The 23,005-nt window shown below is 43.1% G+C and overlaps 1 protein-coding gene across 11 annotated transcripts in view; it reads right to left on the minus strand.

The window, feature by feature from the left end:
- Nucleotides 1-23,005, minus strand: part of YEATS2 (YEATS domain containing 2) — a 108,456-nt gene that overhangs the window by 45,026 nt on the left and 40,425 nt on the right. For 10 of the 11 annotated variants that reach the window (XM_072640344.1, XM_072640338.1, XM_072640345.1 and 7 more), the window contains 6 exons: nt 21,897-22,077; nt 15,787-16,026; nt 6,923-7,026; nt 4,233-4,340; nt 3,250-3,417; nt 1,188-1,446 (listed from right to left, as the gene is read on the minus strand). In XM_072640344.1, the coding sequence (XP_072496445.1) occupies nt 1,188-1,446; nt 3,250-3,417; nt 4,233-4,340; nt 6,923-7,026; nt 15,787-16,026; nt 21,897-22,077 (1,060 nt within the window). The remainder of the gene's footprint in view (nt 1-1,187; nt 1,447-3,249; nt 3,418-4,232; nt 4,341-6,922; nt 7,027-15,786; nt 16,027-21,896; nt 22,078-23,005) is intronic. The other variant, XM_072640342.1, reaches the window with a different exon arrangement.

Raw genomic sequence — 23,005 nt, forward strand, 5'->3', positions numbered from 1 at the left:
CAACGGAGCCTTCAGTTGACTCTCTTTTTCAGGGCTGAATTCCTCATAGTCTTGGGTCAGTAAAGAGGAATGTTTATTTTGGTTCAAACCAAGAAAAATCATGTTCAAGATCCATCCTCTAGACCAAGAGACCATATCCAGGCAGTGAAGGGCAAAGTCACAAGGGCTATGAAATCTTGCTTCCCAAATCTTACGCTGTGGTCAGAGCCAAGTGCACCTTCTGGCTCCCCCAGCTCTCAAGGCCACTAGAAGACCTGCTGATGAGCAGCAGCCAATGCATTGTAAGTCTCCGAAGCAGGACTCAGTGACCTGCATGGTGCATTTGACGATTCCATTCCCAGGGGCAGGGGGAGGCTGGGGAAGCTGCCCATCTTTTTATAGGGAATGAGGACAGCATTAACTTCTGAGAGTATAGTTTGCCAAGGAGCCAAGAGAGCTGAACTACATCACAATCCAAAGGGAAAAAAATTTTCATAAAAAGGCATGTGTTAAGGCATATCAGAGTGATAAATTACTAAGAATGATAAACTTTTAGCGACAGAAAAGAGAGTTCAATTCAAATCTATCTTAAGACAGCAGGCTAGATTGGACACACATGACAAAGAATGGAAGTAACAGCTGAGGCTGGGGCAAGATGGCCTCTTCCCTTCTCGGCAGGGGCAGTCTACCTCTCATTTGAATAGATAAGGACGCAGAGAGAAGAGGTCTATTCACAAAGGTGTGGTAGAGCTAGGATAGCAGCCCAGCTTTCTGGACTCCCCATGGTTCACCCTTTCCACTCTACCACCTTCTATAAAGAGCCCAGCTAGATAATTACAGTTTTTTTGAAATGATTTAACTAGAATATGAGTTTGAAATGACTCTTAGGAGAGGTGTTAGAAAAATTGAGAATTATGTTTCAGACTCTTAAGTACTATTTTTAGTAGTCCTGCAAGATGTTATTTTTAAAGTAACAATAATAATAAAAAGTAAACTTTGACTCTTTTTGGAGGGTCCTCCACAAATTATTACTGGGCCAGATAAAGCGAACACCTTTCAACATGCCCTCAATGCCCTCAGATTGTCAGGATCACACACCACTGACTACTAATATGGATGTTATGCAGAATTTTACAATTTGATTATGAGCCAGGGCATGGCTGTGCCTTCCCTAAGAGGTTTCCTAAACTGACCAATAACATCATTACCTGAACCTTGGGATCCACTTTTCGGGGCTCCAGCAGAAGTGACCTGAGCCTTGGTTAAGGTCTGCACAGGCTGAGCAACAATGGTTCCTCCACCGCCGCTCACGATCGCTTTGGCAACTCCTTGGGTTACAACTTGCTTTGGACCAACGGCCTTGGCAACGGCAGAGCTGGCCTTGGCCACCAGGATCTGGCCACCACTGATTGCCATGGCCTGCTTCACTGTGGACTGCAAAGCAGACCCGACTGGCACACCAACCACCTGTGCAAGAGAAAGAGATGTCACCTGTGCTTCTTCTGGTCCTCTGCTAAAACCCACCTGCTCAGAGTGAGCTATTAGCGTAAGCAAGTGATTTTTTGTGGCTCAGACTACTCCCATAGGAACAATCACAGCAAAATCAGGTACCTTGAGCATGTGACACGGATCTAAGTCAGTCATCCAAGAGTAAACGCAGCTGCTCTGGGCAGATAACTTGTCATAGGGATTCAGGACAGCATTTGGGTTACATGTCAACTACTGGAAATCACTAGAATACTGCTTATGGCTGGCCCTGATTTCTGCCTCTACAGACAAAATGAGATCAACAGCATGACCTCATCGTAGAAGAAAAGTGAGATGGAAGCCATCCCGACGTTTTATAGTCTTTTCTTCCAGTAAGCTAGGTAGCACTAATGTACCTGAACATCTTCACGTAGGACAGCAGATCAATTTTCAGACTTTCTTTTCTTGTATGCTCAACACAGACCTTGGCACTCTACTGATTGATTAGTAGGTGTGTGGAGGAGAAATGAACTGAAGGCTTCCCATGCTTCACAGGGATAATATTTCTAATTCTAATCAACTTTAATGTAAAATTAGTGGGGGTTTATAAGGTGCCATACAAAATGCAGTAAAGGCTTCAAATGAATCTTAAAAAAGGCAATGAAGACAGGGATAGACTAGGACAGAAAGTAACACAAAGAATGTACTCATTCAGATAAACGTCTGTGGGACAAGTCAGAGAACAATTTACATTTCGCCATATGTTTACCTCTGTTTTATAACCTGAGTGAGCATGTATTTCTTCCCTCTTCTATGATATGAAACACTGATGGACACTGAAGGAAAAGATCCAAATCCATTTCTGAATGGCAGCATATTCACTGTCGCATCATTTGGTTTCTCATGTAGAGGTGAAACCAAAGAAGGCAAATTTTTTGCCCAGATCTACTCTTGTCTCGCTCCCTGGCCAAATATCAAAAGGTTTCACCCCCTTCTCCATTTCTATTAGTCCCTGAATTGGATCCCTCAAGTTATGGTCCCTAGAACTGGAATACCTGGCAAGTAATTGAAACAATCTAAGTGAAATGCTCCCAGGGAATCACCTGGAGTAGAGACAACTATGAGCCTCAAAGAACTTCTGTAAAGCAGGAAGGATAAGGCGTATCTCTCATATATGTTCATGCTGTTGTTTCTTCTTCTTCTCCCAGCAATACACACATTTCTCCTAAAATCTACACATATAGAAAATTACTAAAACTAAGAGCAAAGAGGCTTAAGTGAAAAAGGAGAGCTGTGAGGCATTTCAGGAAGGGATTCCAGGCTCTGGGAAGCAGGACCTTGGTTTGGTGGCAAAGGAGGTGACATTTTCTCCTTCTGCCTCAAACTATTTCAGGGCCCCTAGCAACACTCTTGCTTTTAATACTGATCTGAGACTGACACATGCCTTTCTGATCAGGACCCTGGCTGCAGGTTCTCTTAATGTTTGGGGGTACCCCAATCTTCATGGCAATTGTCACTCCTCATAATACCTGTTAATCAAACTAGGAAGGGTCCTGTCAATATAGCTTCAGTGACATGATCTGACTGATCTCAGCGAAGCAGTGAAAACACTTGATTTGGGACATTCAAATGTGGACCTGAGAGTTCACAGGGAGTCACTGACTTGACCAAGGTCGCAAACTGGCATCCAGGAAATGAACCCGAGTCATCTGATTCCAAGTCGTGGGTTTTTGGTTGGTTCACACAATGCAATGGCTGCCAAAGCCCTTCCTCTAACAAACCCTGGAGGAACAGTACTTGTACCTTTGGTGACTGAGCAGTCCCGTCTCCTGCAGCCACGACCTGTTTCTGAGGGGACACAGCTATCATGTGACCCCCTTTCACAGTCACATACTGGGGAAGAGGCGGCTGAGTAGTAGTTCCTGAGGTGGGCATGTGGGGGGCTTCTCCAGGCTCCTGCTTGATGATCACCTTGTAATGAACACAATGACACTACATAAGGTACCCAGTTCTGGAGACATTCTGTCTGCTGAGATTAATAAATTAGCGAAATGTGGTCTGCAAGAAAAGGCAAGGAACTACCTGGATAAAGCTCACTTTGGACACAAGCATATGGAAAAACAGCATTTACCCTGTGAATATGCCAACAAAATCCCTTCGCCTACTTCTTCGCATCTGTGAGGGATCAGACATTCTAAGGATCATATTTTAGAAAGGGTTTTGTGACAAGCTGAACAAGTTCAGAGGAGGTCGGTCAGGATGGGAAATCATGATGACCAGGGGCCTACTCAAGGACCACAGAGAAGAAGGACTTAGCAGAGACATGAGAGCTGCCTTCAAGGATATGAGAGTTATTCACATGGACCAGGAATCGCACTTGATGGGGGAAGAGGGACAGGGTGAATTAAAACCAAGGATGAAAAGCTACAGAAACAGATTTTGGCTCAAAATAAAGCTGTCCCCAAGTGGAGTGGGCTGTCCCAACATGCCTCAAGTGGGTTTCTTTTCATCCATTTGTGAGTGTTTTAGATGGCCTCCCTGCTCAGGTCCTACACACTGGGATAGAAAGGGATTGGCACCAGAACACCCACACCATCCTTTCTTTGCCAATCGGAGACACAAGACAGGAAAAGGGAAGGTGCTGACAGAACTAAAGCCAGAATCCCAACACTGCATCTCACTTCCCAAGGAGCTGAGGGAAAGGTGGCACATTGTAATGGGAAAGCCAATGAAAGATCACCATCACCCCAACCCACCATGGACAGAGGCCTAAAACAAACCCTCACCTTGGTGAAAGCTCCAAGGCCTCCAGTGACAGGTTTAGGGCTCTGCACCTTGGAGTGACTTCCAATTGGGCAAAGAGGAGGCATAGATGCAAACAAGGAGTCCTCCTGCTGGGTAGGCAATCACACAGAGTACATAATTAGGCAACTAAAAAACCAGGAGGAAATCTGATTCAGTTCCAATATTGAGTGACTGAGCTTATGTCACCCTGGAAATCTGAGAAATTCACTCAAGAAGATTCACTTCTCAAGAAGAGTCTCTGGAGTCTCCCCAGGAACAGTTCGAACTGAGATTTAATACTATTTTAGAGTTACAAGTAAACAGGAGACACAACTGGATGTCCTCTGTTAACAAATTTCCTTTTAAACATCATTCATTGCTTGGTTTGGAAACTATAGACTTAGCAAATATTTTATTTTATTGAACCGAGTAAATTTTCTTTTTCAATGACAACAAGATATATGACTTTCTGAAGATGTATAGGTATTTTTTTTACTGTATTGTTTTTCATATAATACAAGCTTTTATAATTTGTAGTAGTTTCATTTTTTAATTAAAATTTTTTTACATCAGTCATTTCTGACACATTTGTGCCTCCCTTTTCTCGCCCTTCGAAAATTGAACCTTCTCTTGTTTTTAAAAAATTTTTTAATTCATTTTAATCGGTCAAGATCTTCCTTCTCATCATCTCCCTCCTCCCAACTGAGGACAAAAGAATAACAAAACCCATTATAGACATGTACAATCAATCCAAACAACCATCCACACTGGCCGGTCCAAAATAAATTGATCTCATTTTGCATTCTTAAGCCTTCACCTCTCTATCAGGAGGTGGGGGGGTGGGGGTGAGGAACTGCTTCACCATTAATCGAGATCATTAGTGTTGTTTGGTCATTAATGCTGATGAGATGTTCAGCACAACAGTGGTCTCTAAATTTACATTAAATGCAAATTTCAAAATTTCAAATGCAAAATGCACCTCTCCAACACAGTTAATTTGGACACCTAAAACTTGACATCTCAAGGAACCTCAGGTCTTCTAGTTCCCCCCAGTGCTAAGCAGGTATCATGTGGACAGCCTCTGACAGGTGATCATTCCAGCACTGTTTTAAGGATCCTGGTGTTAAGCTTGTATTACATAAACTACATCAGAGATAAAAGGCATGTAAGCCAGCTCCTTCTATGAGAAAAATGTGCTAACACCCAAAGGAGGGAGAGATCATGCACAAAAAGAAAATTATTAACTAATATATTAGTAATTGTAGTAAAAATATTGAATAAAATATTAAAGATATGTGACCTATTTTAAAAACCTATTCACTGAGGAGTTCTATCATGAGTGCAGGATTCATGAGCTCACTCAGCAAAACATTTAAGTACTTTTTATGTGTCAAGCACTTTTATTAGAAAGCCTATAAACATAACAAAAATAATACAAATCATGATTATATCAGCTGATGCAAAATAATCCTTTGAAAACAATATTAATTTGTGTTAAACACATCAAAAGACACAGGAATTAAGTAATCTTTTAAAAATATGATAAACAAGGTCAATCTAAAACCAAGTACTAACATTACTTCTAAGAGAAGAACATGAAAATCCTATCCAGTAAGAGCTATAGTCACTACTATCAACTGATTTCATTCTAGAAATACTAGAAATAGCAGTAAGACAAGAAAATAAATGGAAGGAATACGCTTATTTAGGTAAAGAAAAGAAAAATGGTCTCTGTGGGCAAATGATATGATGGTTTACTTAGATAATACCAGACCCAATAAAAAAAAATAACAGACAAAATTCATTTCAGAAAAGTGGCAGCTTATAATATAAAGCTGAAGGAGACAGGCAAGAGGAGCGGGACAGCGAAATCATTATTTGCTCTTTCAGAATATCATAGTAAAGATGGGCTGGTTAAGCATAAGCAAGTAGTTTCTTTTCTTTTTTTAAAAATTAAAAAAAAATTATTTTTAGTTTTCAACATTAACTTCCATAAGCTTGTGAGTTCTACATTTTCTCCCACCCTCTCCAAGACAGCACGCAATCTGGTATAGGCTGTACATGTACATTCATATTAAACCTATTAGTCAGGCTATAAAGAAGAATTAGAATTAATGAAAGAAACCATGAGAAAGAAGAAACAACAAATGAGGAGCATTAGTGAAGCGAGTAGCTTCTAACAAGCTGGAGTTGCCCCACCAAGGGGCAGGCACACTGCCTGCACAAGTGCCAGAGCTCCCTGGAGACAGAGAGACAAGATCTAGAGCTCAGAAAATCCTTGGAAGTCCTCCAGTATAATCCCCTCATTTTGCAGACAAAGAAACCGAGGTACGGGGAAATTAAGGTTACCCAGAAAGTAAACGGCAGGGCTCGGCTTGATATACAGGCTTTCATACTGCAGCAATCTTTCCTGTGTTGGGTAACAGGGTGGACTAAATGATCTCTAAATTTCCTTCCAACTCTATGAATGTAACTGATAAAAGCTGCAGTCCACTGAAAAGACACCGCTTTCAACTGTTCCACAAGCATTTATTAAGTGCCTACTGTGTGCCAGGCACTGGAGATCCAACATGAAAAATGAAAACGGCCCCTGTGCTCAAGAAGCTAATGTTCTGCTGGGAGAAACAATACATGTGGGGAACTTGCAGACTTTTGAAAACAGAAACACATGAGCACACAAAGAAAGTGTTACCTTAACCGTAGAAGTGACGAAGCTACTTCCATGGATCTTAGGAATGGGAGACCCTGTTCCTTGGGCAGTCTGAGAAGCAGTGGACAACTTGCTGGTGGGGCTTCCTGAGGAAGGAAAGGACAGATTTAAGCCTAAGGCATGCACAATTAGATCTGGAAGTATCTGACATTTTCTCTTCCACTGTCCCACTCCTTATTTTCTACCTTTATGATCCAAGCAAAGCTGAAAAAGAAAGGATTTCCAACTACTGTGGAAAAAAAAATGTTTCAGTTTCCCAAACTGCTCCCTTCACCAGACCACAAGGAGCTAGATTCAGAGAGGGAGGTAAAGGGATAAGAAAGAGTCAGAAGATACCACGTGGACAAGAGGTACTCTGAGAGGATGCAACTGAACAAATGACAATTAAGTGTCTGCGCACTAGGCCTCACGCAATGGGCTCTAGGCCCAAATGAGAGCTGTCTTTCGAGCCATCCCTTGAAGGACTACACATTTCTCGATCTGCTTCTGTCACTCCAAGCCTTTTGGGGATACTTGGAGCTGCTCTCAGCATCAATTAAAGTCAGGCTCATTACTCTGTGGGGTACACATCAGTCTGATCCCCAACACCTGGAAGTTGTTGCTTCCTGCCGTTCGTAGGATGGCAGAGCGTAAACAAAAAAGACAAGAGACTCTGCAGGTTAGTCACTGCCTTCATCCAGCACACTTGGCTCCCAAAGACTTTTTTTCTAAAATAAAATCCAGCTTCAAATAAAAATGACCTACTATTGAGAAGAGTCAAAAAGATTTAGTGTGAGTTCTGAAAAGGGATTCCAAAAAAGGTTTCCAGCAATGGTAATGCCTTTGGAATCAGTCTCTCAAAAGAACTACTTTGAAAGGAACAAAATCATTTTTCTATGCAGGCATGTCCTACCTCATTTTGCTGACTGCTTATACAAAATCACAACTCTAGCAGGAAGAGGACTGCTGGGAACATTTATACTCCTAGCAACAATATTATGGCAGGTTCTAGAGCAGCCCGAATTCAACCTATTAAGGCTGTCAATTGGGTGTTACAGAAATTCAAAAGCATATGGAGTGTGTCCCCAAGTCTGAGTGCAGTTTGAAATTATGCCAGCTTGAAGTGCAATCAGACTCCTGGAACACCACAGGAAGAGGCAGAGTCGGGGCTTTCCAGCTTTGGCCAGTGATTGTCTTTCAATGAAGGACTGCGACTAGATAACCTCAACAGCGGTCTCCAGCTCTAGATCCCAGAGTCAGTAAGGCCCACAGTGAAGAAGGGAGGCTTTCAGCAAGAAACGGCAGCAAGCTGGGGGGCAGGAGTGGCTCAGCCCGCACCGGGAAAGTTGTCTGGTGCAACGAAGCAGGGAAGATGAAAAAGCCAAGGATAGACCAGAAGGGAAATGAGGGGAGGGGTCCCTCTTTTCTCTTTGGGGATCCCCTAATTCTCAGTTTAGAAGCCTCTTACATGAGTCTAGCCATTCTTTTCCACAACTGAAAAAAGGTACATCTTCTTCAAGGAACAGAGCCACGAAAGGGCCTCAAGCCTTGGACATCATCTTGGGAGAAGGAGGGAGGTGACAGAGCGTGGAATCCCAGCTCATTGTCTCTTCTTCAAAAAACTGAGAAACAGAAAGATTCAGTTCAAGTCAACAGACATTAAGTGACTAATGTGGTCACAATGACTTGGAATGCCTTCAAGTCAAGCAGAACTCACTCATCTAAACATCCAACATTTTTTGGTCTCTAGATTTCTATGTACTCTCAAAGCAGTGAGATGGAGCATTAACATTTGCTTCTGCTCTTAAAGAGCGATGGGAGTCCTGCTGTGACAGACGCTGCAGCCCTGACTCTTGACTATCAAAGGCTGGAGAGGTCACTGGGAATCCACTCTGATGTCAAATCTTCACTTGTAAATGGGCATCCGAAGGCTTGCTTCCTCTCCGTGCTACTCGCAGTTATAGCAACACGAGTTTATGGCAGTCATGCAAACTATTCACTCCCAAGCCCTACAAAAATCCCACCAGACTCTTCTGAATGATCACAAGTGCAGGCAGGCTCTTGCTGTGGGCACGGCTCTAACAGAGAAGCCATTGGTACAGGTTCCCAAATTCGCTGAGGTTTCCTTGGCCTCTGCAGCTGCACAAGAAACAAAAGCAAGAGGCCATGTGTCTGCAGCATCTTGGCAAGGCTAGAGAAGGAGGGGTCCCAGCCATGGGGAAGGAAGAAGCAGGGATGGCAAAGTAAGACATGAATGGGAGTGGATGCAGCTAAGCAGATCGCAGAGGGCTAGAGGACTTTGGGAGAGCTTTGGTTAGGATGCGTGCACAATATTACTTTGAAGCAGCGTAGGTCAAGGCTGTGTTCTGGGGTGCATAGTGATCTGAATTCAGCATGGTTCAAGTGTCCTGAAACTTTGTCTTCTCTGAGGTGGGCCTCATATTTTCACTCTCTTGTCTTCTAACAAGAGTCATGAGAAGTCTTTCTGACTGAAATTCTGGTAAAGACGTCACAAATGAAAACTCATTTAACTATGAGCGATGGAATAAGGAGTAACAGGATTAAACCCTACCATGCTGTGACTCACAAACAAGTTACTGCAGGGGTGGGGATCCTGCCACCTCAAGCTGCATGGCCCTCTAGGTCCTCAAGCACAGCCCTCTGACTGACTCCAGACCTCACAGAACAGGCCTCGAGGCTGTAGGTTCCCAGCTGCTCCTTGGACTACAAGCTCTCTGAGGACAGTGGCCATTGACTGGCTCATCTTCATGCGCCCCCACCCCCTGCCCCCTGTAGCACATTTTCCTTTTGGTCTGGTCCTGTGATCTCTTCAACGTGGGCACTACCCTCGTGGTGACTCTTTACCAACGTCATCTCATTTATAGCTTACATTGGGCACCCAGACTTTGAGTGCTCCTGGTCACCCTACTAGTACATGCTAGTGGTAGGACTTGAACCCAGGCCTTCCTGACTCTAAGGGGGCCTCCACCACACCACAAGGTTTCTCACATCACCTATGTCCTTGATAAGGTCCTTGATAAAGATTGTTTGGATTCAACCCCCATCCTTATGGCTCCAATGTTTTCTTTGTAGGATTTCTGCCCACTGGTCTAAGAAGTATTTTCCTAATGTTACCAGCTACTTGAATTACAGACTTAAAATTCTGGAGCACTGAGAAGCATTCAAGAGTTCTGAGGTAAAAGAATGGGAGACCAACTTCTTGTCAGGTTTCTTCAGGAGGGAAAAGAAAAATTTCCCCTTGAATCTTCCAGGATGGAGGGGAGAAGCCTTTTGAGCATCATGATATGCCTGAAATGGCGGTTTTCTGAAGCATATTCTTGTACAATGATTTCCTCGTTGCTGCTGCTGCGCCTGCTTCCCTTGCTTCTGTCAGAAGATAACATTTTCTAGCCCCCGCTACATTTCTGGTGACTAGTTCAACTTTAACAGACCAAGTAAAGTGTACCATAGATCACTTAAGGCAACGACACCCCACATCTGCACTGGGAGCTGTGGCTCCAATCACCTGCCCAGGCTTGTCCGGGAGGACGTAAGGATTATTAATAACAGAGCTGGCAGTCCCTTGCTTCATATGAACTAGAGTGGAAGTTGGGGTCCAAGGAGGAGGTGGACCCGGAGTAGAGACTGGGGAGCCTTTATTCATAAAAAAGAGGGAAATGAAATACTTATGTCTAGCCCTTCTAGAACGGGTGACAGAGGAGCACAAGAAGAGGGATGGGGCCCTGAACACTTGGCAGCAACACTGTCATGAGCACGTGGGCTTCCAGGGATCAGTCTGCCTCCCACTACACCTAACTGCCAGGGACTGCTGTCTCCAGAACACCGGCAGTGGGTTCTGGCTCTTTTCTATCTGAAGTAATTAAAGTGCTAGAAGGTAGCAAGAGCCCAGGGAGTCTGAGACGCCTCACTTCAATGCACTAGGAAAAAGGTGTGTATCTCTTATCAAGCCAATCTACCCTTCAGTCAGTGACTACAAACATTCAGATGCTAAGGAGAGCTTTTGCCTACTGAATGTGGCACCATGCAATGTTTAGGAGAGAGCACAACTGTCCTTCATGGGAGCAAATCGTTAAAATTTACTGACACCACTAACACCGCTAAATTTCCTTGAATTTCTCTGCTAAGAATTTTTCTTAACCTCAAACTTGTATTTCCAGCTCAGCACCAATCTCAGAGGAAACCAGTTTTTAATTTTCTGCCTGCCATGTGAAATCATACTTCCTTCCTTCTTTCAGGTAACCTAAATTCCCTAAACTCTTTCAGAATTTAAGGGCAAGTCCCTTAATTTAAGATGTCTAGGCTATTAAATAAGTTCCCTCCATTTTCCATCATTTCCTAATCACAGAACATATAATACAAAAGTCATCTGGAATCTCCTGCATCCCCTTTTAGCCTCAGAATTATCCTGTCCTAGGACTGTCTCCAAGTTTTACGGCCTGCTTACATGGAAAGCCAGAAAATGCTCACTCATAAGTGTAGGGAAAGACTCACTGGGCTGTTTAGCGACTGTCAATGTAAAGAAGCTATGGAGTCAGCAGTTGTCTCTATTAATGAAAGTCAAGTCAGAACGACTAAGAGAGAAAGCTCACAGACTGCACTGAAATGAGGTGAGTGACTTTCCCACTTCCCCTTCCCTGGCCTCAGTTTCCTTATCCATATGTAAATGAGGACAGACTAGATGACCTTTGAGGCACCTTCCAACGGTCTATGCTATTAAGATCAAAATGGCAGTACAGATTTGTGGGTAGAGATGGTCTCAAAGCCACAAAGATCCAAGTTCCAGTCCAGCCTCAGCCACACTGTGGCACCATGTGACTCTCTCAGGGTCCAAGGCCATGCTCAGTGGAAGAGAAGGTGATGACCTTGCATTGCCAGGAGGGGTTTCTTCAACCTGTGTTACCAATTCCAATGAAATCCTAGGTTATGTCCCCTAGATTTAGCCAATTTAAAACAAAAACAAGAGACCTTTCACAATCTTTCGTTGTTTAAAGCTTTCAACTCTTCACTGGAGGAGGTAAAAGAGTTACGCTCAACACAGATGTGTGAATCCATCAACTTGGATGCTCCTTCCATGCAAGACGGCAGGCCCAGAACAATAGTAGGCCCTTAATAAATGCCTACTGACTTAACGGACTTGTAACGATGCAGCCCCTCCTGTCCTTCCTGGGTAACTCTTGCCCATGTCTGCCTATCCATCTGCCCTCAGGCATTTCTCCAGTATTGGGGTGGGGGAGGGAGTCCTCACTTTCTCCTAATATTCTGAGGACACCACCAAGCCCCAGCACCTTTCACCTACTACTGCTCACTCTTGCTACATAGTCCATCCTCTCTTCTCATCATCCTTTACTTTCCTGGCACACTCTAATCTGGCTCTTTGTTGATGTTCCTAATTTATCATCTACGAACTCTGCTCCCCAAGCCTGAGCGCCTCCTCTGCCCTCTTGGGACACTCATTTTCTATGGAGACAATGATGTTTTGGGACTAAAAACACACATGACCTCTAGTAGAATACTGGTGTGAAAAAAGAAAAAAGAAACCTGGAGAGAACTTGGAGATCACAAAGGAAGCCTGCAATTTTGCCTTGGGTGTAATCCTCAATCCAACTCACTGTCCAGTCAAATCAACAAGCACTTCTGTGTTAACTACTACTAAGAACCAAACACTGTCCTAGGGATACAAAGAGAAGCAAACGTCAGTCCCTGACCTCAAGGAGCTCAGTCTGACGGGGGAGACACCACGCAAGCAGCTAAGTGACAGCAAGATCTACGCAGGGGAATGGAAGGCAAGCTCAGTGGCACAAACACATCCTAGTCTAACTGCACATTCCTTGTCCTCTGTGGATGCTGAGTGGTTAGAGGGCCCCTTCAGGGGGCCCTCTCCATCTGCTGTAGTGAGCATGACATCATGTGCCACGGGACCCCCTCATGGGACCCTCTCCTGCCAGTCTGCTCCAGATCTCCCCCATGAGAGCACTGAATGCTTCTGTCTGATGCCGCATTTGATATTTCTGACGTGAAAGTCTTCTCAATTAACCACCCCTCTGTCATGCTCCCTGCAGCCTGGATCTCCTTCATGCACACTGAACTCGAATCAGCTGCTCTTCCCTTCTTTATTTTCTATAGTACCATTTCTATTTCCTCTACAAGCACATCTAAGACTGGGATGTAAATGGTCTAAATATCTTGGATTTAATGTTCTTAATATGTTTTTAAGTTTAAATCTTTTGCTGATCTTTCCCGTTTGTCCTTGAATGCCTTGGGGCTGACTTTGCTTAGTTGGTTCTCTCACCAAACTTCCTTTAAACTGGCTCGATTCTCTGTTGCTTCTCTTTTTTTGAAGTTATAGGGCTCTTATTCTTCAACTGTGTTTCTCAATGAGATGTTACAAATTTTAAAATCCATATGCAGATATTTTCAAGTCTTGTATCACCATTAACTGTCATATTCCACAAGTTGTCAGGTAGGTTAGGTGGTTTCTCGCTAAAAGACCTTTTAAATTCTTATGTTTTCGTTACTATTTTACAATGTTTAAATTTATGCATGGAATTACTCATCTGTATCTAAGTTCTTACTTCTAACTATATTCTAATTTCCAACAATAACTTCCTTGAATAAGGTCTGAGTTGTTTCAACTACATCTCATATAGTTTTTCTCCTTTTTATTCTTTCTCCTATCTTTGTACTAATTTTGGTCTTTGCTCTAACAAGTCTGTGGTCACTGAAAACTGATTTGGTAATGATTCATACATCTACAATGAGTAGTTTCATATCTGTTAAAATATAGCCAATTCCATGTTTTACGATGTTATTCCCCTACTGATTTTTCTTAAGAATAGCCAAGATATGTAGGCACCCGGTTTCTATGGAAGCCTTTGGTCTCTGGTTCCTAAGGTTGTATTTTCCAATACAGTTTCTTGCTTTTTAAAATTACTTTGACAATTGTATTTCAATATATTTCTTTTGTAATCTTGCGCATTTTATGCATTTAAGAAAATATGATTATGATAAGTGGCCCAATGGGCTTCACCAAACTGCCAAAGGTCCAAGGTTCCAGGACGAGAGAAACATAAAGAATCCTGAGCTATCGAAAGAATGTCAAGAATGATTGCATTCAGGTCGTCCACGGCTGTTTCCAATTGTTGGTCACAAGTATCTCTACCAGCAGCTATTTTGAAGTTTAGAGTTAGCCTAAAAATTGTAATTCTTAGCACCCTCTGACCCCTTTCCACCACCTTGCCACTGCCATGACAGAAACAGGAGGAGGATGCAGAGGGTGAAGGGCCATTTTATACTCTTTGTTTTGTGGGCTGCCATGGCCCAAGGAGTCACTACCCAAAGTGCCTAGGCTAAAAGGCAAGGAACCTCTTTACATTTAGTGAGACTGGTCTGGTGAAGTCTTTCCAGACTGGTATAACTTGGTAAAGTTGGTATTTTGCTGGCAAAGCTTTTGAGAACTCAGAGTCGTTATCACACCAGAAGAAACCATTAGGCAGAACTTGGTGAATGAAAAGAGTTACTTTGGATAAACCATTGCTTCCAGGATCTTTTCTAACCTGGCTCCCTCCTACCTTCCTCCCCTCCCTTTGATCCAGTGAAGCAGGACTCTTGGCTCTTCCTCACAAAGGCACTCCAGAAGTTTTCACTGATGGTCCCCAAAGGCTGGAATTCCCTCCTCCCTTGCTCTCACCTCCTGGCAGCACTAAAATCTCATCAAAGGTCCCACTTTCACAAGCCCTTCCCCATCTTTCTTAATATTAGTGTCTTCCCTCTGAGATGATCTCTAATTTATCCTGTATAGATCTTCCTGGCAGATAGTTGTTTGCACACTGTCTCTCCCCAGTAGACTGTGAACTCATGAGGGCAGTAACTATGTTTGCCATTTTTGGTCTCCCCAGTATGTAGTATAATGCTTGGCACACAGTAGGGGGCTTAATGCTTCCTGACTTGCCTCCAGAGAAGATTCCAATGCTTAATTTTTGCCACTGACTCAACCATCTACCCAAATAAGTCATGTCTCTATGCTATTATAACGTAACAAAGTCACAGGTTGTGAATTTCAACTCTTCTCTTTCTGCTTACATTTGAACTGAGGTCCTAATTATTACTAAAATGGCCAAAATGTGGGAGAAGGAAAAAAGTCTGAAGAATCTTTGAAAGGGATAATAAGGCCCTCAACAAGAGGGATGATTCAATCAGTTAGCCCTGATATGTAAAAAGAAGTTGGTAGAACAAACAAAAAAAATCACTCTTTCCTCTCAGTAACTGCTGACAACTACAGAGAAAACAATTTTTCAGATGGCTTCTCCCATAACCTGTCCCATGGGAAGAACAGAGTTCATGGCAGCAGAGTGCAGAGCCTAAAGATAACTGGACTTGACCAAGAAGACCTGGGCTCAACAAGTACTTCCACCTCACTACAATGACCTTCATTTTTCTCAGCCTCGGTTTTCTCACTCTGTAAAATTGGATGAATAATAAAGTTAATAATACCTACATTAGAGGGCTGCCATGAGGAAAGATCAGTGTCAACCACAAGATCAATATGAATGCCAATTGCTGTTATCATCATCATCACCATCACCACCTCCCCCCCATCATCACCATCACCACCTCCCCCCCATCATCACCATCACCACCTCCCCCCCATCATCACCATCACCACCTCCCCCCCATCATCACCATCACCACCTCCCCCCCATCATCACCACCTCCCCACCATCATCACCATCACCACCTCCCCCCCACCATCACCACCTCCCCCCACCATCACCACCTCCCCCCCCACCATCACCACCACCACAATCAACACCACTACCACCACCAACAACAACAGAACTCTGGCCTACCTGAGACAATTTTACAACTCATCGTGATCGGCTGAAAAGATTTTCCAGGAGATTCAGGATTAGGAACTTGACCCTGTGGCACAATTTTGCAACTGGCTGCTATTGGCTGGAATGCTGAATTACCATGAGAGCCAAAGGTGACCCTCTGAGATGACACCAATTTTGTGGGTGTACGTTCCACTGAAGATGGCAAGGAGTAAAATGCTGTGGGTCTGTCAGCTTCGGCTTTCGTTTGGAAACCTGAATGAAACAGGTAAAACATGAAATAACGATACAGAACATGAAGTAATGATACATAGTGCCTCACCACCTAACCAAGGAGGACAAGATGAGTCACACCAATAAAACACCACCAATTCCTCCCTGTTACCTTGTGTTCCCTCTAAGATATTCACTAGTGGTAAATGAAATCAGCAATCTTTTCCACCTGCTACTAAAAGATACAACTTTCATGGAAAAGCCAGTGAATATCCTCGAGAACAGAAAACAAAACCTACTCCTGTCAGAGCAGAGAACAGAGGGACTGCTAAAACAAAATATTGTCTATATTGTCAGATGTCATTATAGTATCAGATATTTTTACTTGTTTTTCTTAGGTAAAAAAAAGATTCACCATAGAGGGGGGAGGTGAGATGAGTGATGTAATGACAAAGGGAATAAACATTTTAAAAAGTTATTACTCTGAAGATGGCGGAGTAGAAACACACAAATACGCTAGCTCCGAACCCACAGCCCATGAAATATCTGTAGTAAAGAGCTGCCAATAAATTCGGGAACAGGAGAAGCCACATAACAGCAGAGTGGATAAGATTTCTGTTCCAGAGGGACCTGCAAACCTCTCGCAAAAGGTCCGTCGCGCTGCGGACTCGGAGCCCAGCCCAGCCCTGCCCCGGCCCTGGCACCGAGAGGAGAAGATCCAAGCGGACTTCAGGGATGGGATCTCCAGCAGCCGCGCGGGTCCCTCCACCCACAGGTGACGGGGGTTGGTGAGAAGGTCTCTTTGGTGGGTCGAGAGGGGAGTGGGGTGCCCCCATACTCAGGCTCCCTCGGGAGGCAACAGCAGAGGCGGGAGCAGACAAGGGCTCCCCAAGCAGGCAGGAGCCTGGATCCATTGTTGAAGGTCTCTGCATAAACCCCCTAAGGGAACTGAGCCCGTGAGGCGGCCCTGCCCCCACCCGAACACCTGAACTTAATCTCACACTGAATAGCAGCCCTGCCCCCGCCCAAAGCCCTGAGGCTGGGAAGCAGCATTTGAGCCTCAGACCCCAAGCGCTGGCTGGGAGGATCCAGAGGCAAGGTGGGTGTGAGGAGAATATTCAGAAGTCAAGTCACTGGCTGGGAAAATGCCCAGAAAAGGGAAAAAAACCAAGACTATAGAGGGTTACTTTCTTGGTGAGCAGGTTTCTCCTCCCCTCCCTTCTGATGAGGAAGAGCAGTGCTCACCATCAGGGGAAGACACGGAAGTCAGTGCTTCTACATCCCAGCCCACTCAATGGGATCAGTTCTGGGAAAAGGTCATAAAGAGCTCAAAAAATTTTCAAAATTATGTTAGAGAGGTGGAGGAAAAACTGGGAAGAGCAATAAAAGACTTGCAAGCAAAGTATGAACAGCAGATCAGCACCCTGCTAAAGGAGACCCAAAAAAATGCTGAAGAAAATAACACCCTGAAATATAGGCTAACTCAATTGGCAAAGGAGGTTCAAGAAGCCAATGAGGAGAAGAATGCTTTCAAAAGCAGAATTAGCCAAATGGAAAAGGAGATTCAAAACCTCACTGAAGAAAATAGTTCTTTCAAAATTAGAATGGAACAGATGGAGGCTAATGACTTTATGAGAAACCAAGAAATCACAAAACAAAACCAAAAGAATGAAAGAAATGGAAGATAATGGGAAATATCTCATTGGAAAAACAACTGACCTGGAAAATAGATCCAGGAGAGACAATTTAAAAATTATGGGCCTACCTGAAAGCCATGATCAAAAAAAGAGCCTAGACATCATCTTTCATGAAATTATCAAGGAAAACTGCCCTGATATTCTAGAACCAGAGGGCAAAATAAATATTGAAAGACTCCACCGATCACCACCTGAAAAAGATCCAAAAAGAGAAACTCCTAGGAATATTGTGGCCAAATTCCAGAATTCCCAGGTCAAGGAGAAAATATTGCAAGCAGCTAGAAAGAAACAATTCAAGTACTGTGGAAATACAATCAGGATAACACAAGATCTAGCAGCTTCTACATTAAGGGATCGAAGGGCATGGAATAGGATATTCCAGAAGTCAAAGGAACTAGGACTAAAACCAAGAATCACCTACCCAGCAAAACTGAATATAATACTTCAGGGGAAAAATTGGTCTTTCAATGAAATAGAGGACTTTCAAGCATTCTTGATGAAAAGACCAGAGCTAAAAAGAAAATTTGACTTTCAAACACAAGAATCAAGAGAAGCATGAAAAGGTAAACAGCAAAGAGAAATCATAAGGGACTTATAAAAGTTGAACTGTTTACATCCCTACATGGAAAGACAATATTAGCAACTCTTGAAACTATTCAGTGTCTGGGTACTTGGTGGGATTACACACACATACATGCACATGCACACACTCAAAGAGACAGAGTGCGCAGAGTGAATTGAATAGGATGGGATCATATCTTAAAAAAAAAATGAAATCAAGCAGTGCGAGAGAAATATATGGGAGGAGAAAGGGAGAAACAGATTGGGGCAAATTATCTCTCATAAAAGAGGCAAGCAAAAGATTTTTTTAGTTTGGGGAAAAAGAGGGGAGGTGAGAGAAAAACATGAAGTTTACTCTCATCACATTCCACTAAAGGAAGGAATAAAATGCACACTCATTTTGGTATGAAAACCCATCTTACAATACAGGAAGGTGGGGGACAAGGGGATAAACAAGGTGGGGGGGATGATGGAAGGGAGGGCATGAGGAGGAGGGTACAATTTGAGGTCGACACTCATGGGGAGGGACAGGATCAAAAGAGAGAATAGAAGTAATTGGAAGCAGGATAGGATGGAGGGAAATATAGTTAGTCTTATACAACACGACTATTATGGAAGTCATTTGCAAAACTACACATATTTGGCCTATATTGAATTGCTTGCCTTCCAAAGGGAGGGGGAGGGGAGGGAGGGAGAAAAGAAGGTGGAACTCAAAGTTTTAGGAATAACTGTCAAATACTATTCTTGCCGCTAGGAAATAAGAAATATAGGTAAAGGGGTATAGAAAGTTATTTGGCACAACAGGACAGAGGAGAGGATGGAGACAAGGGCAGAGAGGAATGATGGAGGAGAGAGCAGAGTGGTGATGGGGGCAATTGGAATGCTCGGTGTTTTGGGGTGGGGGGAGGGAACAAGGGGGGAGAAAATTTGGAGCCCAAAAATTCTGTGAAAATGAATGTTAAAAGTGAAATAAATAAATTAATTTAAAAAAAAAGTTATTACTCTGAGAGAGTGAAGAGCTAACTGCATATTCCACTTAACACACAACAAAAGAAATGAACTACAACACACATGCATGGAACAAAGTGATTCCCTTCTATCGTGATTTATGCTAGAAAACTGCTTCAACTGTGTATGGAACTTAATGCAAACAGAAAATATTCATTCACGCTTTAAAGACCTCAGCCAATATCTATAAAGTAACCACTCCATGAGAGGCACTGTGCCAGATACTAGAGACACACAAAAAATGAACTCAGTCCCTGCCCATGAGGAGCTCCCTGGGATCAGGGACTGTCTCACTTTTGTATCCCTTGTGGGTGGCACAGACCTGGCATATAGTATGTGCTTAATAAATGATTGTTTGATTGATTACAATCTATTTGAAGAACTCAGCTTTTAACCAACTACATCTGATGAATTTCTCATCTAAAACGTCTAATATAGAAAAAAGACAAAGAGTGAAAAAACATTAAAGCATCCACATTAAATTAAAACCGCAGGCTGTAGGAGAAGGTATAGTGTTCTTTAAATGTATGTAAAGTCAGAATAGGAGGTACCACACCTGTGTTTATGCTGAACATCAGAGCCTCGATGAGATTAAGCACAACTCAAAGAGGAGTGGAAGACCAGACTTGAGGCCAAGGCTGCTCTTCCATGGCCTACCACATGGGAGACACCCTTCTGGTTCTGCGGTGGCAGAACATTCTAGACAACTGAGGCAAGACCCTGTCCTGGCCCAATCAACATGGCGTTGGACACAGAAACCCTTCACAGATATGTGGTGGGCTTTGCTTTTCCTTTTTGGGCGCAATGAAGGAGGGCATCCTGCTGGACTATACAGACTGGCACTGGGGGTCAGTTTCTTGGGACCACACTAGCAGATCTGTCAGCACACTGGTTTGCAGAAATGGAGACTCCAATGTGGTAGAACTCGCAAAGGACTCAGCTGAACTCCTCTCCACTGAGCTGCATAACACCTTTGCTGGAATGGAAATAGGCAGCAAGGGTGGCAAGGAAGGAAAGAGGAGCCTTGTTTGACAGAAGTCAGACCCTCATCACCCCTAAAGAGCTCTGAGCCACTTGAATGGCCTGCTGAGTGAGTGTGAGTGTGAGTGTGAGTGTGTGTGTGTGTGTGTGTGTGTGTGTGTGTGTGTGTGCGCGCGTGCACAAGTGACATGTCCTGGTCTGCACCCTTGGCATTTTGTATGATGAGGCTAAGCTTGACGCTGCTCCATTGGGGGCAGATGCATAAGAAGGCCTTCCTGATGCCTGTTTGAAATGTAGCCCATCAACCACTCAAGAGTTTGAGTGTCAACCAAGATTAGAAGGGAAGCAGAAAGCTGAGAAACAATTTTTACAATCAGTGTCTCCGATAAAGACCTCACTTCTAAAATACATAGAGAACTGAGACAAATTTATAAGAATACAAGTTGTTCCCCAACTGATAAATGGTCAAAGGATATGAACAGGCAGTTTTCAGATGAAAAAATTAAAGCTATTTATAGTCATATGAAAAAATGCTCTAAATCATTACTGATTAGAGAAATGCAAATCAAAAGAACTTTGAGGTACCACATCACACTTTATCAGATTGGCTAACATGAAAATCAGGAAAACAATAAATGTGAGAGATGTGGAAAAACTGGAACACTAATGCATTGTTGGTGGAGTTGTGAGCTAATGCAACCATTCTAGAGCAATTTGGAACTATGCCCAAAGGGCTATAAAACTGCATACCTTTTGACCTAGCAATACCACTTCTAGGTCTGCACCCCAGAGATTATAAAAATGGGAAAAGGACCCACATGTACAAAAATATTTATAGCAGCTCGTTATGTAGTGTCCAAGAACTGGAAATTGAGGGGATGCCCATCAACTGGAAAGTGGCTGGACAAGTTGTGGTATATGAATGTAATGGAATATTATTGTGCCATAAGAAATGATGAGCACGTCAACTTCAGAAAAACCTGGAAAGACTCAAATGAACTGATGCTGAGTGAAATGAGCAGAACCAGAACATTGTACACAGTAACAACAGCCACAATGGGTGATGACTGACTTTGATACACTTAGCTCTTCTCAGCAATGCAAGGATCTAAGACAATCACAACCACCTTGGGGCAGGAGGAGAAAACATGGAACTCAAAATCTTATGGAAGTGAACGATGAAATCTAAAAATAAATAATTTTTTTAAAAAAAGAATTTGAGCATCCTAGATATAATACTTATAAAGACGTTCATCTGTCATTGAGAAACTACTTACTAAGTACAAATTACATGTGAATTATTCTAGGCACTGGGAGAACTCAGAAGACCTAATTGTTGCCCTTGCAGAGATCACAATCTAGCAGGGCTCATAGTCAGTGCACAAATGTTAGAAACCTACAGTTTTATTAATATTTCAAGGATTGGTGATTTCTCCAGGAAGAGATGGGTAAATCCTCACAAAGAGTTCAGTCTGGCTAAGTGGGTTATACATGGAAGGAGGCAGAGGAGGAGAAGACTTAGCAGTCAGCCAAGAACCAAGGTATGGAGGACAAGGAATGGCATGACTAGACTTACACGTGGCAGAGGAATCTGTGAGCCATCTAAACCAGGGGAAATGCTCCAGAAGGAGAGATCAGCACCCAAAATAACACACATTATGTTACCTTTCTCCATAGCAGCATCAGGCACAGGCTCATGTGAAGGCTTTCTGGGAGAAGAAACTTTCACTGGGGCTGGGATGGGCAAAGGCAAAGATGAGGGGGGGTCCGAGACATCAGACTCTGAGGACTGAGGATAAAGGTGGTCTTCTCCAAGGGAATGCCGATGGAGCTCAACATCCACCACCTGGAAGACATGAAAACACATGCTCGCGTCACTCACAACATCTGGGAAGGCACTGGGGCCTGCCTGAGAATGTGGTGCCCTAGGCCTGAGACATGACAAATGCCAGGTCAGTAGTTGGAAGGCTGCTGGTCAGGCCTCCTTTTAGAAGCCATCAGTTCTGCACCCACAAAGCTAGCAACCTGCATGTCTCACTTGCAAAAGGGGAGGCCTACTCGTGAAACACAGCTTACACACAGATTGACTCCTCAGAGTCTGGTTCAGGTTGCTGCTTTCGTAAACAATCATACCTATGCCATCTAGCAGTTAAGAATTTATGATCTCAGTGAAACCTGGACCACATCTAGTTGGCACATGGGCACCTTCTTAACAGTGGTACAAATGAGCCCATAAAGAATTAACAACAACAAACATTTGCATAGCGTTTTAAGGTCTGCAATGAAAGATAAAAAGTTTTTCATAAACTTAAAATGAAGTTATACAAACAGCCATGCTATACTAGGTTCTCCATAAAACACTAACAAAATTCATATTAGACTACTCAAGTAGAACTGATGTTCTTCATTCGCTAACTTCAAACAGAAGTAATGACTTCATATAACAGCATTTTTAATTACATTTTATCCCATCAAATATTTTTATGAACACTGTCATAGATTTTTATATTTTAGTAACTCACATCACCTGAGATACGAAAACTGAATTACGGAGATGTCTTAGTTCCTGCTGTTCAGTGAGTCGGTTCTAGGTCCATGAATAGGATTTTAGCTTTCTAGACTCAAATATTTCAATGCCAATTTCTACATTACAAGTTACTGGGCTCTGAGGGTAATACTGTCAGAGAGAGTTAGTTCAACAGAACAGATTATTGTGCCAATATGACAACAGTCAGAAGTTTGATTGATATATGGTTCCAATTATTTTTACAAAA

Source organism: Notamacropus eugenii, chromosome 2 (genome assembly GCF_028372415.1).
Source record: "Notamacropus eugenii isolate mMacEug1 chromosome 2, mMacEug1.pri_v2, whole genome shotgun sequence".
Classification (NCBI taxonomy): Eukaryota; Metazoa; Chordata; class Mammalia; order Diprotodontia; family Macropodidae; genus Notamacropus; species Notamacropus eugenii.